This window comes from Solanum lycopersicum, chromosome 9 (genome assembly GCF_036512215.1).
Source record: "Solanum lycopersicum chromosome 9, SLM_r2.1".
NCBI lineage: Eukaryota > Viridiplantae > Streptophyta > Magnoliopsida > Solanales > Solanaceae > Solanum > Solanum lycopersicum.
Genome location: NC_090808.1, coordinates 54,590,006 through 54,607,997, shown reverse-complemented (window position 1 = coordinate 54,607,997; position 17,992 = coordinate 54,590,006). Strand labels below are relative to the sequence as shown.

Genomic DNA, 17,992 nt, shown 5'->3' with positions numbered 1-17,992 from the left:
TACCACTAGTTGGTGAATAAAATTATTTCATCCTGAGAGGATATAATTCTTTAAACCTCTTGTATTGGAGGGGAATAGTTTTCTTAAGGTGACATTGTGTATTCAGTGGACTCGATTTTTTTCTTTATATTTTATTCTATTTATACATATCCAGGTATGTTTTTTACACTCTTTTGTTTATGTTTATGATATTAATTGTTGTTTTTGAGTACCTATTTTAATTTTTTTTTATGTTTATGCAAAGGTATTTTCTCCGGTTATATTGAATATATACATATATAGTACGTATATTTATTGTACAAAAAATAAGTATTGTAAAAGTACTATGTATGAGTTTACATATTATCTTTTCCTACATAAATATGAAATTTCTAACTTATCAATTGAAGAAATTCATTATGCATGTTCAAAAGATATACTTGTTTTCATGTGTAAGCATAATTTCTTTTTTCAATATGTTAACAAAATGTTGAATTCTGTTTGGACATATATCACAATAGTATAATCTGTACAACTTAAATGTTTCTTTTCATTACGAAATGCCTTTGTATATATATGCATATTTTCTTCTTTATTTTCCTTTGCATGTTAATTAAGGAACCAATTATTTATTATATCGTGAATAATTCATTCATTAGAGGTTCTTGACTTATGTTATAATGACAAAGAATCAAATTCATGTTGGAATATTGCTAATATTTTTTTAAGAATTAATTTTTCTATTATTTTTAATGTATGGATATTAGTAAAATATTATTTGCAAGTTCAATGCAATTATTATTTATGACCGAAGGAAGCGTCGAAAAATTACCTAGTTAAGATAGTAAAATTTAAATATTCATTGAATTAAAGAACGTAGAAAAAAAACTCATAGTTGAGAAAGATCAACTATACCTCTTAACTTTGCGAACAAATCAAATATACCTATATAGATTCTAGTTTTTAATTATATATCAAAAAAATAAAATAAATTTAATTATTTTTTTCACTCCCATTAGATAAATATGATATATTTGAGCTATTTATGAAATAATAGGAGTATATACGAGTCACTTTTGTAACAAATGGTATATCAACTCTAAATTTTGAATTTGAGAGGTATATTCCATGTCATTTTTTCTTAATTCTTCAGGGGACAAGTGTTGTCTATCCTCTTTTAATTGAGTTTGTTAGATATTAGATTAAATATTTAAAAAATTGTTTTAAAAATTGTGATTTTACTATTAGAAAAATAATTATGTGATTTAAAGGAAAAAATTGTTCTCAAATGTCCATATGAGGAATTAACTTGCAATTTAAATATAGAATTTATAAATTACTTACCATATCTACTTATATCAAACCAAGTCTTTTAAGAGAGAAAACCAAAACAAATTCAAATTCCTATCTTATCTTCACTCTTTACGCTTTTGGTCTATTTGAAAGAATTGATGTAATTATTAGGATAGAAAATATCAACATAATAATTATACAACCTTGTAATGACATCGACTTGCTTATTTGCCACAGTGGAATTAAACTATAATTACACATGTATTGTTTGGATGTGCAAATGCAACCATAAAGTTATATTAAATTTGAAAATTAAAAATTAATAATTTAAAATTTAGATTAGAAAAATAAGAAACTTAATAAATGTTATATATATGTGTGTGTGTGTGTGTGTGTGTGTGTGTAAAAAAAATTCTCTTTTATTTTCTTTTTTTTGTTCTATTTTAGTTGTTTCTTATATAAATTAATTGTTTACATAGTAAATGAAATAGATTATCACTTGGTTTTGTGTTTCTTTTGTTATTTTGTTGTATCAAACAGAAAATTATCCAAAAATATGACAGATTCTGTGGAAGAACCTGCTGGAGAATCATCACATTCGCAAAAAAAATCTGAAAGGCATGGACAATACCACAAACATTCTATGGAACAAATTCAAAGACTTGATGCGTAAGATCAACTTTTTTTAAAAAAAAAATATGATCCTTCGGATATATCTGTTCAATTTTTTCGTTTGTTCAAAGAGATGATGTTATTTTTTTAAACTGCATCAGTGGTAAAATTAAATTATCAGTGGTAAAATTAAATTTCATTAGTGATAGAATATTTGATTTTCTTTTTGTATGTATTTTTTGTGCATCAATTGATATTTATTTATTTTGATTGATTTCTCTTTTGGTTTTATTTTTGTTCCCCACATTTCCACTATATTTAATAAAAGATTTGTACTTTTGATTTCACATTTCCTCTTTTCTTTTGTTTAGTTGCTAAAATAGTTTTGAAATAATTTATTTTGATGATTAATCTGTTATATATACATCATTATAAATGAACTTGTTTATTCTTTATGACTTTAGCATAATAAGATGAGTTCGTTTAAGTTCAATGTCTTTCTAATTTTTGCACCAAAAACACAAATAATCTATTTTCCATTCTGTTAGATACCCCTTTTGAGGTATGAATAATTTAACTTTGTGTCGAGAAATTTCATTTTAGGGCCCAGCTAATCTAGATCACGTAAAAAATCTATCTTTTGGGACCGTAATCTAGATTTGCATTGAAAAATCAAACTTTATGATCTGCTTATTTCAGATTTGCCTCACAAAGTCTCACATTGGGGGGGGGGGGGGGCTAAACCCCTCCCAATCAATGGTGACAACTCTTGTCCCATGACTCAACACGAGGCTTCTAGTTAACGATAAAAGAGTACTTACTACTCCTCAAGCATTAGTGAGTATCTGGTAGTTGATCTACGGCCCGACAAATTCAAATTGAAGTGTGGAATCAAGTCCCATTTTATGGTCAAACGTTCCTTACAAAAGTTTTAGTTCCAATGCTTGAACTTAAGACCTGATTAATGGTGGAGAAATACTTGTTAATCGACCATGTATTTATGATATTTTTTTTGTTATTTTCTTTTTTTGGTTTATTTTTTTAATAAATGATCAATAATATTTTCTCTTCATGAATTTTTGAATGAAGATTCTTCAAGAAATGCCCGCATCCAGATGAGGATCAACAAAAACAATTGGGTAGCGAAGCAGGGCTTCACCATAAGCAGTCAAGCTTTGGTTCCAAAACAGAAGGGCTCAAGCAAAGGTACTTTTGATTATTTAATTCTTTTATATATTGTCAATTGTACTTACTTTATTGGATATTATTGTTGTTTTTGTTGTTGTTTACACACAACAACAAATTAATATATATTTTTTTCATTAAAATTTTAAAAAATCTAGAAAAAGTAATGACAAAAGTTGAAATAATTTAATGAAAGCAGTGATCTATTGGTAAATTGTTTCTCTATATTTGGTTAAGTTGTTAGGATGTGTAAATAAATAAGATAATTTATTCCTCGTTATAATCAAGTTATTTACTTCCACTATAACCAACCCCTCGGGTCGCGTACAATAAATTCCATTCTTGATGATTTCACTTTTCAACTTCTACATAGTTTTCCTAAATCACTAATTTGATTTTCCATGTTGAATTGATCAATAAATTTGAAAGTATGTTCTCTCATCAATATATGAACTTTAATAAATAAATTACTTTTCATTTAAATTATTTTCATTATCTAACCTCTAAGTCAATTAAGTTGTTGCTTAATAAAATCAATAATACAAGAATTCTAAATAATTCAAAGTGCATGAACTCCCTAGCAAGTTCACTAATTAGCAAGGAATTACAAAATGGACAAAAAATTGAATCCCTTTTGGGTTTTGAGAATTTAAAGTCAGAAAAATTTGGCTTTGCCACTCAAAACTAATGATTTTCTTTTCAAGATTACTTGATGAATGAAGGAAATCTTGAAATATTAAATGGAACAATTTAATGAAGTTCAGGCTAATCAAAATAATTTGTATATATAAATGAGCGGATGAATAAATTATTTGGGTTGGGTTGGGCTTAAAATAGACCACAACCCAATTTTTCAACTTCTATCAAAAAATAATTTTTCTCGTTAGTTGTTCAATTACCAAACAATGTTATTTCCATAACATGACTATATTTATCACATCTAGAATAAGAGTATGGTCTTTGATAGGAAATTTCATAGAGCTAGTGAAGATTCTCAAAAAGAGAAGGATAACTAGTATCCAGGAAACCAAATAAGAAGGATAGAAGGAATGTGATATGGATAAGTATAAGTTGTGATACTCGAAAGGTGTAACGATTAGGAATAAAGTAGGCATCCTAGCGGATTGTGAGCTTAGGGAGGAAGTGATTGAGGTAAGGAGGATCGATGATAGGATGATGATGATTAAGTTACTAATTGGAGATTCCAGTTTGAACATTATTGGTGCTTACGCTCTGCAAATTGTCTTGGACAAGGAGGACTAGAAGACTTTTTGGGAGGAATTGGACGAGGTGGGTGGAGGTGTTTCAAATACAAAGAAGTTATTCATAGAAGGAGATTTCAATGGTCACATTGAGTCTACTACAATGGGGTGTAGTGATTAGTATGGAGGCTTCAATTTCAGGGACAAGAATGCGGATGAGTCTCACTTATGAATTTTTCAATAGCTTTTGGGTTGGTGGTATTCAATTAAAGTTTCTTGAAGGTGGGGGAGAACTTGGTCACCTTCCATAGCACGGTAGATAAAACTCATATAGACTATTTGCTTCTTAGGAAGGAACATAAAGTTCTTCATAAAGACTGTTGGTTATCCCGAGTAAGAATTTAACGACCTAACACTAACTCCATCTGTTGGATTTCTGATTGTAAGGGAGAGAAAGAAGAGGATACTAGGTAACAAACCGAGGATAAAATGGTGAAGTTGAATATGATCAGTACTCTTGATATCATAGAGAAGTTTTTAGTTGTGGGAGCTATGGGTAGTAGTAGTAATTCAGATAATATGTGGTTCAGAACTTCTAGTTAAATTTAGGGAAGTTGAGTAAACTAAATTTTCATGGATTAATTTTTTCACCTAATGTAAAAATTCTTTAAAATATATTTCTTATACAAGGAAGAATGTGTATGTGATTCAAATTAGAATGGAATTTTGATCTTTTAAGCAAAGATGAATGGAAAAAATATTTTTCAAGCATTATAAAAAGGCTAAGTACCATTTTTCGTCCTTCAATTATTATAATATTCTAATTCTGATACATAAATCCTCAAATTATTGGAATTTGAACTATTGATCCTTTATTTGAGAAGAGTGAAAATTTAACATAATAATTATTTGTACAATTATTTAGTTACCTATATGTTATATTAAGTTTTTATTGTTATTCGATATGTGATTAATTTTGTTTTATATATTTCATCAGACTAAAATTGAGACATCCATTAACAATGCTCTTCGGAAAAAAAAAATCTTTGTGAATATAAGGCAATGAAAGAGGCAATGAAGAATATTATGTGTCCAAAATGTGATGGACTTCCTATTGGAAAAGAAGAAAGAGAACGTAATTTAGAAAATATGAAAACAGAAAATCAATAGTTGACATAACAAGTTATTCAACCTTCTATTTATCCTATTTATTTTATTTTTTATGTTAATTTTTCTATTTATCCTTAAAAGAATAACTTATATACAACAAAGACGAGGCAAATTCATGGTTTGAACTTGATGGATTAATTCAGAATTTAAGGTATTAGAACATATCTTATAATAAAAAATGAAGGAGTCAGATCAAATAATATTATCTCTGGATCGATAATTTTATAAATACAACAATTAATCTTTGGAATCCTACTACCAAGGGTTGTGATAGTATGGATAAGATTCATCTTTCCCTAACAAAAGGTCTTAGGGATAGATGAGCTCAAACCTTGTTAGGGTTTTGATAGTATGTTAAACAAAGTGATTCTCTTTTTAATAAGATTTACACTAGTGTTAAATGTGTTAAATTATATCTTGGATTTGTTTCCGCCCCGTGCATATGAGTTGCACCCTCCCTTGACAAGAGGGATAATCTTGATCTCACAATCAATTAATTGATTGAAAGAATTTAAATTATATACACTAATAGCAAATTATACACTTCTCAAATAAGTTTATTTTAATACGTACCTATTATTTATGTAAATTAACTTAAAATTTTATTTTTTCAGGATGAAAAAGTATCAAATATCATCTCACATGTTTTTGGAAGACCTTTTGTGATGGATTCAAATTTGGCACCACAAATATCGACTCTTGGATCACCTTCAAATTCATCTGATGGAAGTTTGTTGAACAAAGACACATGCGGATCTCCCATTAGATATCCTCCTCTTCGTCAAGAAAACAATCAAAATACTAATAATGTTCATGCACATTCAATGATCTCTCAATCACCACAAGAACATGATGAATGTAATCAGCATAGTAGGCAGCAAAAAATTATGTTTGAGACTGTTGTTGCTTCTATGAATGAAATGGTTGAACTTTGGAAGATGAATGATCCTTTTTGGGTAGATTCATCAAGTGATAGGCGGTGTTTTATTTATCGAGAGATTTATGGAAGAAAATTTTCAAATCAAGTTCTACCTCCCCAAACATCAACGGGTCGAATTGAATCATCAAAGGATTGTGGAATTGTGTTAATGACTGCAGTTGAGTTGATACATAATTTTCTTGATCCAGTGAGTTTCATGAACACTTTCATGTTATATATATATATATATATATATATATATATATATATATATATATATATATATATATATATATATATATATATATATATATATATATATATATATATATATATATATATATATATGCTTTGTATATTAAAGATTGGGAGCGCTAGTTTATTTTTGAAAAGTATCCATTATGTGAGAATTCGTTGGAAACTTACCACTTCTCCTGTGGAAACATACCATTCCAATATCATGGATTTCGAACTTGAGCAAGTGAGAGATCTAAGAAACTGTCATGATATTTTGAAATCTAACTCAATGTCATGAATTCAAAAAAAATTTCTATTTCTCATTAGGTTGATACCATTTCACTTTTTAATTTTCTCCCATACAATATTGATTAAGATGAGTTTATATGGAGTTATGGACATGGACAATCAGTACTTATTTTTAGACATAGTTGTCATACTTGTATTTTAAGAATTAATCATATGCTTAAAAGTAATTATTTTTTATATGTAGGTCAAATGGATGAACTTGTTTCCTACTATAGTCACAAAAGCTAAGACTATTGAAGTTCTTGATTCTGGTACTTGGGGAGGCTCTATGCAATTGGTAAAATATTAATACATCTTTTAGATTTTTCCCCTAGAAATTAAATCAATATTGAAATTGACTCATAAAATAATCATTTTTTTTGTTTCTTGAATTCAGATGTATGAAAAGTTGCATATTTTATCTCCTCTAGTTGAAGCTAGAGAATTTTTATTCATACGTGGTTGTAGACAACTGGATGCAACAACATGGATCATGGTGGATATTTCATATGATATATTCAACGACATTCAGAGTGGTGAACCTTATTATTCTTTGAAGTTTCCATCTGGTTGTGCAATTCAAGATATGGGCAATGGCCAAAGTAAGGTAAGAATAATATCCTCTCTCTATATCAATATTTTATATAATAGGAAAATTATGTGCATTAAGCTCCCTCTATACACGTGGTCCATATTACTGTGGTCAATTGTATGTAGTCTTATCATGCATTTGTTCTTGAAATTTATTTTAGTTTTTTATCCAAAGGATTTTCATGTACTAACAAATCATTACATAGAAACACCCATAACAACTTCTCTTCTAACCATCTAACTTCCTACTCATACATCAAACAAATCATAAAACTAATCTATTACAAAGGAAATGCTACTCTAAGGATAGTTATATAGTGTTTGTAGAAAAGATTTCCATCTTGGCTTGTGTTGTCCTCTTAGATGAATATGTAGTACAATCTCTCTAAAGACCTTATCAGCATATACTCTTACTCAATAGAAGCTAATCTTGTTTCTTTCTCTCTAAATGTTATATTCAATCCTCACAAAAACAATATTCTTGATTCAGTCATGAAAACTTCTTTTGTATTTCAATCTAGATGCACATTCTTTCTCATAATGTCTTTGTCACTTGTCAATCAAAACAAATAGGTTCAAAGGTTTCCTTTCTGTTACTACAGAACACATATTCAACTGACACCTGAATACCAAACTTTTCAAGTCTTTCAACAATTGCTAAAGTTTTCTGCACTACTAGCCACAAAATAAATTTGAATCTTTGATGTACTCCTCGTTGCAAAGTAATACTATTCCATTCTACTCTTGTAAAAGTAGGCATGATATAGTTATTCATCTTATTGGTAGAAAACTTCCCACATTTTTGTGCCTTTCAAAGTCCATCATCAACTCACTCTGCCCATCTTGCCTTGGGATTATCAAATCTCTTGTACTGAAAGTCTTTCGCACTACCAATAAAGCAGTAGTAGGTAAAGTGACAGTTTCTACCCCTATTCTTTATGAAATAAGTATGCACCCATTGGATCCATAGAGAGTCTTTCTTTCTAGCTATATTTCACAGTTATTTGAGTATTCAAGTCTTATTCTACAAGTCAAATGGGTAACATACATATCACTATTTATATGTAGCTTATTTTTCAAATGGTATATTAAATAGGTACAAATTTACTCGTACTTATACCTATTTCATGATGTCTATTGTTTCTAATATTATATAAGAGTCAAACTATCTTAATTCTCGATTTATCTAATTTTGGGTCATCATATTATGTTGTTAATTTATTCTCCAAATTATCATCTTTCGGACTTGCATGGGGACCTACTTATGTATCCCCATATTGTTTTAGAAAATAATCTTTCCGTTTGTGTATAACCTTGGAAAATCCCCCACAACCTGATATGTTTTATTTTAGGATTGAGTTAGATTCAATAACTATGCTTTTAACATGCTATTAGAGTTGTTAGTCTTTATTTTTATGTTGAACTCCGGCCTATACACTGTTGTTCATGTCGCAGATGTTTGAATCAAAAGAGCGAGGATTATTCTTTGTCCTCATATGGTCCTTTTCAATTCTTGCCTTATGACATCCATTGCTAAAAAATACAAATTTCAAACACGCTTTCCTCATTATTTTCCAACTAAGTTAATTATTTTTATTCTTGTTTCTTTATTATTTTTACTTTTGCAGGTTACTTGGGTGGAACATGTTCAAGTGTATGAAAAATATCAGGTTAATCATATCTTTAGAGATTTATTGTGTGATCGTGAAGCATACGGAGCTAAAAGATGGATTGTTACACTTCAAATGATGTGTGAGAGATTTAATTTTCAAATGGGTTCAACATACCATAACAGGCATGATTCCAAAGGAGGTTTGATTTTATATTCCCTTTATTTATTTACTACATTTTTGAATTTTAATTTATAAGTTGAGAAAAGAATCAATTGTAATTTTTTCATCAAATTAAGGTAGCTTTACTTAAAAACTTAAAAATCTTGAAGGGTTCCAGATCCATCTCTTTTCTTTGTTTATATGTTTGAAATATGACCTTTTAAATTTTTTTAATCTTTGAAGTATATATATAATACGTATTTTAACCACGTTTGACGTGTAATTTTTTTTGTTTTAATGGGCTCGGAAAATGATCACTCTTTTAATTTTGAAAGTCATTTTTTTAAACAATTTTCTCATATTTTTAATTTGAAACATTTCTTTTTCAAACTTTTCGTATTTCCTTAAGGGGTGTGTTTGGTATGATTTAAGCAATTAAAAAATTGTTTATTTTTTGATGTTTATTGATTGGCCAAGAAATACTTTATAAAGAAATAAATTCCAATCAAAGGAACAGAAAAAATGACCAGTTCTCTCATTTTCCGTGTAAAGTCATTTTTCTTTACAATCATCTCAACTTTGAGTATTATATCAGTTCTTTAACGACACCCAAATATTATTATTATCTTTAACATGTAGAAATATTATCAAAATACTTTCCAATATGTTAATATTTTTTTATCAATCTTCAATAGAAGTTTTTTTTTAGAAAATATATTTTGTAATTTCAAAATAAAATATGAAAATAAAAATAGATTTCCTACAAAAATTATTTTCCAAAAAACAAAAAAGACACACTTATCTTGTTTCTTTATCAATATTGTTTTAATTACTTTCCTAATATTTTATTTCTACTTTAGTATTACATTTTTTCTCCTTTATATCCTTATGTATTTGTTTTTCATAACTGAATTTGGATATACTTTACTTGAATGAGAATCTATCAAAAACAATCCCTCTACCTTCTCAAGATATGACCACCCTTTGCAGATGTCACTTGTGGAATTATACTAAATATATATGTTATTGTACTATTTAAATTTGATTTTACTTTCAGTGTTTCCTGATCCAGAAGGGATAAAAAATACGATACAAGTATCTCAAAGGATGGTTAAGAAGTTTTTTGAAATTCTAAGCATGACAGACAACCATTGAGATTTTTCAATCTCACCACAGTTAAACCGTGGAGATAGGATTTCAATAGTAAAAAATGAAGAAACTATCCAACCAAAAGGCTTTATTGCCATTGCAACTACTTATCTATGGCTTCCTCTTTAATTCCAAGATGTCTTCAGTTTCTTCAATGATTACAAGACAAGAAATCAGGTATGTGTCGAACCTCTTTATAATAATGTCAATTGTTTAGAATTTTTTTTATGTTTTTATAGCGAAATGTTATTATAGATAACATAATAATATAACATAAAATTTATGTTGTTTCCGAATAAAACATTGATTCTACATTGAATTGGCTGAGGATATTTCAAAAATAGTCTCTCCCGTTCATTATATAAGGGTAAGATTTGTGTATAATCTACCCTCTACAGGATCCACATTGTGCGATTACAAATAATATATTGTTGTTAAAGTATATAATAGGTAAAAAATTGTTATTGGGAATGATTGACATAAAAAGGAATGATCGTATATATCTTTGCATTGATATTCAATTTTTAATTCAATGACCCAAACATCTAAGAAAAGAAGTAATTTTTACATTTTCAATCCTTGTATATCTTGTTAACCGAATGACCCCTAAAAATACGCATATAGAAATTTACTTTTCAATTCATGTATAGATTTTTATGTAAAACTCTCAATTATTTCAATAAATATCATAATGTTAACATTAAAATATAATGAGTTCTGTGTTAAGGATTTTTAAAAACAATTAGTTAAAGTCTGGAATATGATTGATTTGTTAATATTATGTTGCCTGGTTACTAGAGTGTGCGTATGTCAGCTCAGTTCGTTTGATATATTATAGGTTATGTTTATTGGTTTTTAAATATTTTAAACTAAAATTAAACCAATAAGATATCTTTAATCGATTTTGGTCCTTAAAAGTTAAATTTTCAGTTTAACCAATAAGAATGATTTTAAATATATGACATTTCTCCAATAATTTGATGCGATAAAATAATAATGTAATTGTACAAATACTGATAAAATAGAAACAATAATAACTAGCATATAAAAATTATACAAGTGTTACACACAGAGTAATTAAGAGGACTAAGATTCTTATTTTAGGTTTAGACGTTTTATATAATGTGAAATTATGAACTCAAAGTCAATATGAAGTGTGAATGGAAGGCTAACGGGCAAAAATAATAAGTAGTGTATTAGCATTAATCTATAATATTTATGTATGGTAATGTTGTAAATTACAATAGTCTTGATGAGTTAATAGTTTACCCTATAACCCAATATTTAAAAAATAAATACCAAACTAGTAACCCGATAATTATATATATATATATATATATATATATATATATCCATAATATAATTAAAATCCATTAATCTAATTGCAATAAACAAATAGCACTTTTTCGATTCGATTTATCGGTCGATTTTATTTTTTCAAGCCCCTACATATTATATTATCTACATGTTTTGCTAGTCTTGACATTGATTGTACATATATTGTTTGAAATACGTGATCTTAAATAATACTCATCCCACAAAATAATTTTTTGTCAATTAAACTATAATACTGTTTATCATTTGATTTTTTTTAGTGGGATATTTTGACCGGTGGAAATAATGTGATTGAATTAGATCGAGTACTAACAGGAACTTTTCCAGGAAAAAACATTACGATTATTCAGGTATTTGTCATATTTATTTCTTTATAATTAGCTTTCTGCCTAAATTATCATGTAATAATGACATTTTTCAAGAATCAAATAATATTACGTATGACTGAATTTATCTTTTTTCTCATGCAAAAATACCAAAATTTCTAAACTTGTATCTTTTTTTTCTTTTGACTTTTTGTTCTTTAATTATTGAATCAAAAGGAATTTTCTACGATCCAATTTTACTTTTGACTCGTAGTCAATTAACAATTACAACACACACACACAAAAGACTAACATTCTCATGTTTAATTTATATACACTGATCATAGCTTAGCCATTTATAGCAAGTTGTTGTTTGTCTCATTTCTATATTTATAATTTCACTTGGCTTTTTGGGTGATCCAATAATTATCTTTAACTATCTTTTAGGTAAACTGATAATGCTAAATATATTTCACTATGAATAAGAACAAGACTTAGCTATGAAATTCTCCTTAAATCTGTTGTTAAATGACCTATAGCCCATATAGGTAACAAGATTACTTATAATCCTTTCATAATTCATTATTAAATAGGATTAGCTGTGAATTTTTTATTGTTCAAAAACATAAATTATCGTCACTTATTCTTTTATAGTATTTACCCTAATATTTCTTAATTATTGTAATGCATAAACAACTTTATAATATGCATAAGGAAATGTTAGTGCTTGAAGAGACGAGTATTGATGAAATGAGAGCATTTTTAGTCTATGCATCCATAGATTTACGAGCAATCAATTCAATTGTCAATGGAGGTGATGCAACGAAAGTTCCCATTTTGCCCTCTGGTATCATTATAAGTCCTGATGGTCGTCTCTCCTCGAATAGGGACAGCACTGCAAATGCACAAAATGGTTCAATTTTGACAGTGACATTTCAAATAATGATTTGTGGTAATAATAATCCAACCTCTAGGCAGCAAAAAATGGAGGTAGTGGGTTCTGTTAATGGTGTTTTGAGCGCCACAATTTTAAGAATCAAAGAAGCATTGGGTTGCTCTGATTTGTGATTATTTAATTTCATTTTGTTTGTTTGTTTTGAAGATTTCAAAACTAAGACAATTGATGGTTTTGAAGGATGATGTGTTCCCTCTTTAGTGACTTTTAAAATCTCAAGACTATGAGATATGTTTCGCTGCAATCATATTTTTTATTAATACACTTATTTGAGACTTCTTATTTGTTTGATTTTCTCTAATAATTGTTTTTGTTCTTTGTCAGGTTACAATGTCATGCCTTCCTGATTTTAAAGTGTGGGATTAATATATATATATTGTATCCATATGTGGATGGAATTATATGTTGTGAACACGGATAGCTCAGCCGCTAGCCAAGTTGTTGGTCTTAGGGCTAAACCATGAAAAGGCTCAAAAATTAAACATCAAACAATATATTTACTTGAGATCTAGGTTAGTTTTTGTCCTGAGTACCAATCTGTACTTGTTTGCTTACTTTCTTCTTGGCTACACCTCAAATGACAACCTCTAGTTATAGGTGGTGATGGAAGGATAGGATCGGAAGGAACACACTTGTAGCCGCATTGACATACTTCAGACAATCCTGTGTCTCCTCAATTTCTCTTATGTACCAACTCGTTTTGCCTCTATGATCTATAGGTTGTTGTTCCTCTATGTTTGAGTATAGTAGGCACACTAGTATTAGTATCCACTTGTGTCCTTAGAATGAAAAAGGCAACAAGAAAAACAGCTACTTGGTTTCCTTCTATGTAGCGGTGAGTGATTTGGATTCCAACCCTCTCTTGTAGTTAATAATGTGTCAACAATTTGCTTCAGATTCAGGTAGAAAGTGTGTTCCTTTGTCACCATGTTGGTTGTGCATTGAGTAATGTCCTGAGTATGTCCATTGAAAAAACACTGTTTTACTCCAAACTAAGCTGCAATAGCTTCAACACCATTTTGGTTATGAATCAATTCCATCTCAATATAGATACTAATGCAATACAAGTCGTTATTGATATGACAAGAGTTATTGGGCTGAGAACGAGCAATAGGATCAGGTTAATTTGGAATCAGGGCTATGTAATAGTAAAGAAGCGGTTCCATAAAAAAAGGATAGTGATATGTGATTTTGAGATTATGCAAATTTTTGAGAAACATGTTGTCCTCTTATCCCCTTTCTATGAGATTTGCTTCTTATCGCTTTCTTCTACTTGTGTTCTTCAATTTCTATTTTTGTTCTTAAATATCTTTGTAATTCCAATTACATGTTAGTGAAATACATTTGTCGGTTGTTTAAAAAAAACACAATTCAAATTTAACTGACCTACAATGAAGCGTCAAAAATTTGATATTATAATATATACCTAGTCCACTCAAAAAATAAAGGCTTGTTGTTCGATACAATAACAAGGATGAGTCCATAATGGGATAAAACATTAAAGTCACAAACAAACCAGAGAACCATTCCTAAGAAATTATAATTATGTTAGATGAGCATAGTGATGTAATTTCATTGCTTTAGAGATGTATTCCTAACCCCTACCTCATTAGACAAAGACATAATTAGTGTCACACTCCGAGTCTACACCTTGGGCGGGACAGGCACTCGAAAACCATTGCTGGCCCCAAGCGAACCCTTGGTCTGACTTACTTAATCAGCTGAAGACTTAAACTCAACAAAGATAAATTCATTGAATAACTTAAAAAAATAATATCTTAGCCAAAATGGTAACTCAAGTCTTAAACTCTACAACTGAAATTAAAAAGACTAAACAACTAATATTATCTTTCTATGAAGCCTCTAAAAGTAATTGAGATGGATGTTGGGACAAGCCCCACAGCATCCTAGTGAATGTAAAACTAATACTGAAAGCATTGAAATGGATCCTGCGGAATACAAGGAGGCTCACCAACTAACTCTGAATAACTTATTGCATGTCGATCCTAGCTACCTGTATCTGCATCATAATACAATGCATTAAAACTGGAATCAGTACATCGAATGTACGAGTATGCGAGTTTGAATGCTAACATATGAACATAGGCTTGAATGGAAATTTGAACAACTTACTTGGGTAAAATCAACTCTACAAGACTGAACTCATTATAGAGGAATTTAAAAAAAGTGCAATATCAAGAAAAATTAGTTAAAACATGATATTACTTCAATATGTATACAAAGATACAATATAACTCTGAGATGTATGTGTGTATAAAAAATACAATTAAATTATGTAGAAGTTTCTCTAATCGACAACCATCAGATAAGAGCTATTGTGATGATACATCATTTTGCCTCATGCTTCAAGGTCCTTTTTATACCTTGCCATTAGTATAGAACCTAACTACTAAGTATATCCACTCGTGTATGCTAAAAAGCACTAAAGGAATCATCTTAAAAGTATTGACCCTTTTCTATTCATGGTGGCTAGATGGTTTATGGGGGCTGTGAGTTGTTTGAACTCTTCCTCATATCGGTGCTCAATACTACTCCAAAAAAATATAATATTAGCTCTTATGTTTAGAAACATACTTCCTTCTATGATTTGAGATTATTTCTCAAAAAATTAGCTCAAAGACTACGTTGGAAATCAATGTTTTCTCTCTTTCTTCATTTATAAAGCGATTACTCTTCTCTGAAAACTAGACCAAAGGCTCTTTGGAAATCTCAGTTTCCATTCTTCTTTAAATGTGAACATTTTTAATCCTTCTGGAATATTAAGTCCCCGTATACTTTTGAAGAAATGAACTTCAAATCTGAACTCTTTGCTTAACTTTTCGTGAACTTTAATGTTAAAACAAAGTTGAAACATTTGTAAAAGAACTTTGAAATCTTGGATAAACTTTTATTGACTTGACTCTTGACTTTACTTTGAATTGGCCCTTCGTTATCCTTGATTTGAATTATGAATTCAAGGATTATGATTTGTGATAGGAAATGCCTCATGATTTTTAGAAAAAGATCAACCTACCCTTCTAAAATCCAGATTTGCCAATTCTTTAACCGAACAGACCAACTTACAAAGGGTATAACTTACTCATACGGACCATATCTTGAAATAAACCTAACTCATCCTGAGATAGGAGTTATGACCGGTTGAAGTTGACCAGAAACTCATTTTTTCTAACTCAAGTAGATATCCATTTAATTATTTACGAAAATGCCTATTTCTGGTTCTATGCTTCTTCCTAACGATTTCTAAAATTGTGAGATGTTACAACTAGATAATTAATAATGTGATAAGAGCGAGATAGAGAGAGAGGACTAAACTCATACTCATATATTTCCTAGATGGAATCGATAAAGCAGGGGCACTAAAGAAGCCTTCATCAAATGGAATCTGCAGAGAGGTACAATTAATCATGTCGATCTTCTAAATTGAAGGAAGGTTGTCAACACTGTAATGACCAATTTTTGGCAGTTTCTAAGTTCAAGAATTTCAAGGTACTCTAAATTTAATATTGACTACAGTGTTTGATGATTCTTAAAATCATTCAAACACAAGGAAATCAACAATGGTAACTTCAAAAAACCAAATGGTAGATAGAGAAAATTGTTGCCGCTCAAATCTAGAGCAATTAAGTAAGATAAACTCCAAGTATCTCTCTATATATAATCTTGTGGAACATTCATCGAAAGGATTCTAAATATGGTTTTCTTAACATTTCAACAGACAATTGTTTTATACTGGTATCACATGCAAGAAGATGCCTTAGACTCTGCATATCTCCAATGTCAGCTAGCAGTGTTTGTAAAGATCAATAATAACTACGGTCCAAGTATTCAAGGGATTTTATCTGGCATGTGCTTCTCAGAAGACCCATAATGTTTTTGCAACAATACAAAGATAGACCATATAGTCTATCCAATTTTCCTGTTGATGGATAGATCTTCTTCAAACTTGAGCAATTCTGAAGCACCAAAGTATCAAGATTTAGTGAACTGTGAAGTTTAGAATACTTTTGAAGAGTTCGCAATCTAACTTCTTGAAACTTCTACAATACTAAAAGTAAACAAAATAACTTCTAGTAAGATTTTCTTTCACTTAGTTGCAATAAAGCAAAACACGTGAAATTGCAGAATCGAGTAATGAACCTACAAATTCAAACAAAATTCTTTGATATTACTCTCATTTATATTCAGAAAAAAATACAAGTTTCTCAGCTGAAAATTTTGATAGTATAAATTTTAACAGATGTTGTTTCCAAGAGAATCATCTGAGCTCCCTAGACAACATCTAAAAATCTCCCCTCATATAAAACATGCCGTCTATTGCAACCGCCCTGAAATGCATTGGTGCTCAAGTTCACACCCTTTAATATTGTCATTGTACCACCACTACTTCCACATTTTTGGAACCCTGAATTTTAGTAAAACGAAAAAGTACCATAAAACCATGTTAACTACTAAAATTAAGAGAGAAAAATTTGTTACACAAATTAAAGGACAATGAATACGTTACCTTCTTTGAACTTAATAGTAAATATGTATCATCAAACACGATTTAGATAATTGTTAAATGAGAGCCTGTTTGTATTTGAGAGTTTTTGGACTTAAGTAAATGCTCATTTCAAGTACACAATGGCTGGCAAAAAACAATTGATAATTTACTAACAAAAATAAAGATAAAGATAAAGAATGAATTCTTGTGACGATAATAGAAATCATTAATAAATGTTTATCATATTAAATTTAAACAAGTATAACCAAGATAAATATAAAAGATTTTACTTACTTTATTTCTATTACAATCTACCTCATGAGTTGTTAATTGATGTTGAGTTGACATGATGACATGGTTGCTGATGTATTTTTGGTTTTTAATGGATATACATTCCTGTTTTAGTTTTTCAGCTTTGAGTTTCCTAGTCTTTAGGTATGTAGAGTTGTTGGAAGACTTAGGGCCTACTTATTAGGAAGATTCTGTTTTTGTAGTT

At 29.3% G+C, this 17,992-nt stretch overlaps 1 protein-coding gene across 1 annotated transcript; it reads left to right on the top strand.

Moving 5' to 3' along the window:
* The first annotated feature begins 1,786 nt into the window (after positions 1–1,786).
* Positions 1,787–9,140, top strand: LOC112942189 (homeobox-leucine zipper protein HDG11-like). The gene is made up of 5 exons (XM_069289105.1): positions 1,787–1,941; positions 2,974–3,090; positions 6,056–6,568; positions 7,091–7,183; positions 7,283–9,140. The coding sequence occupies exons 3-5, from the start codon at positions 6,107–6,109 to the stop codon at positions 7,715–7,717; spliced, it is 990 nt and encodes a 329-aa protein (XP_069145206.1). The 5' UTR covers positions 1,787–1,941; positions 2,974–3,090; positions 6,056–6,106; the 3' UTR covers positions 7,718–9,140.
* The last annotated feature ends 8,852 nt before the right edge of the window (positions 9,141–17,992 follow it).

Bases quoted from the DNA above. Each gene is read 5' to 3' on its own strand.
- LOC112942189 (XM_069289105.1), top strand. From the start codon at position 6,107: ATGGATTCAAATTTGGCACCACAAATATCGACTCTTGGATCACCTTCA. The intron at 6,569-7,090 runs GTGAGTTTCATG...TTTTATATGTAG, and splicing joins TACATAATTTTCTTGATCCA to GTCAAATGGATGAACTTGTT. The intron at 7,184-7,282 runs GTAAAATATTAA...TCTTGAATTCAG, and splicing joins GGGGAGGCTCTATGCAATTG to ATGTATGAAAAGTTGCATAT.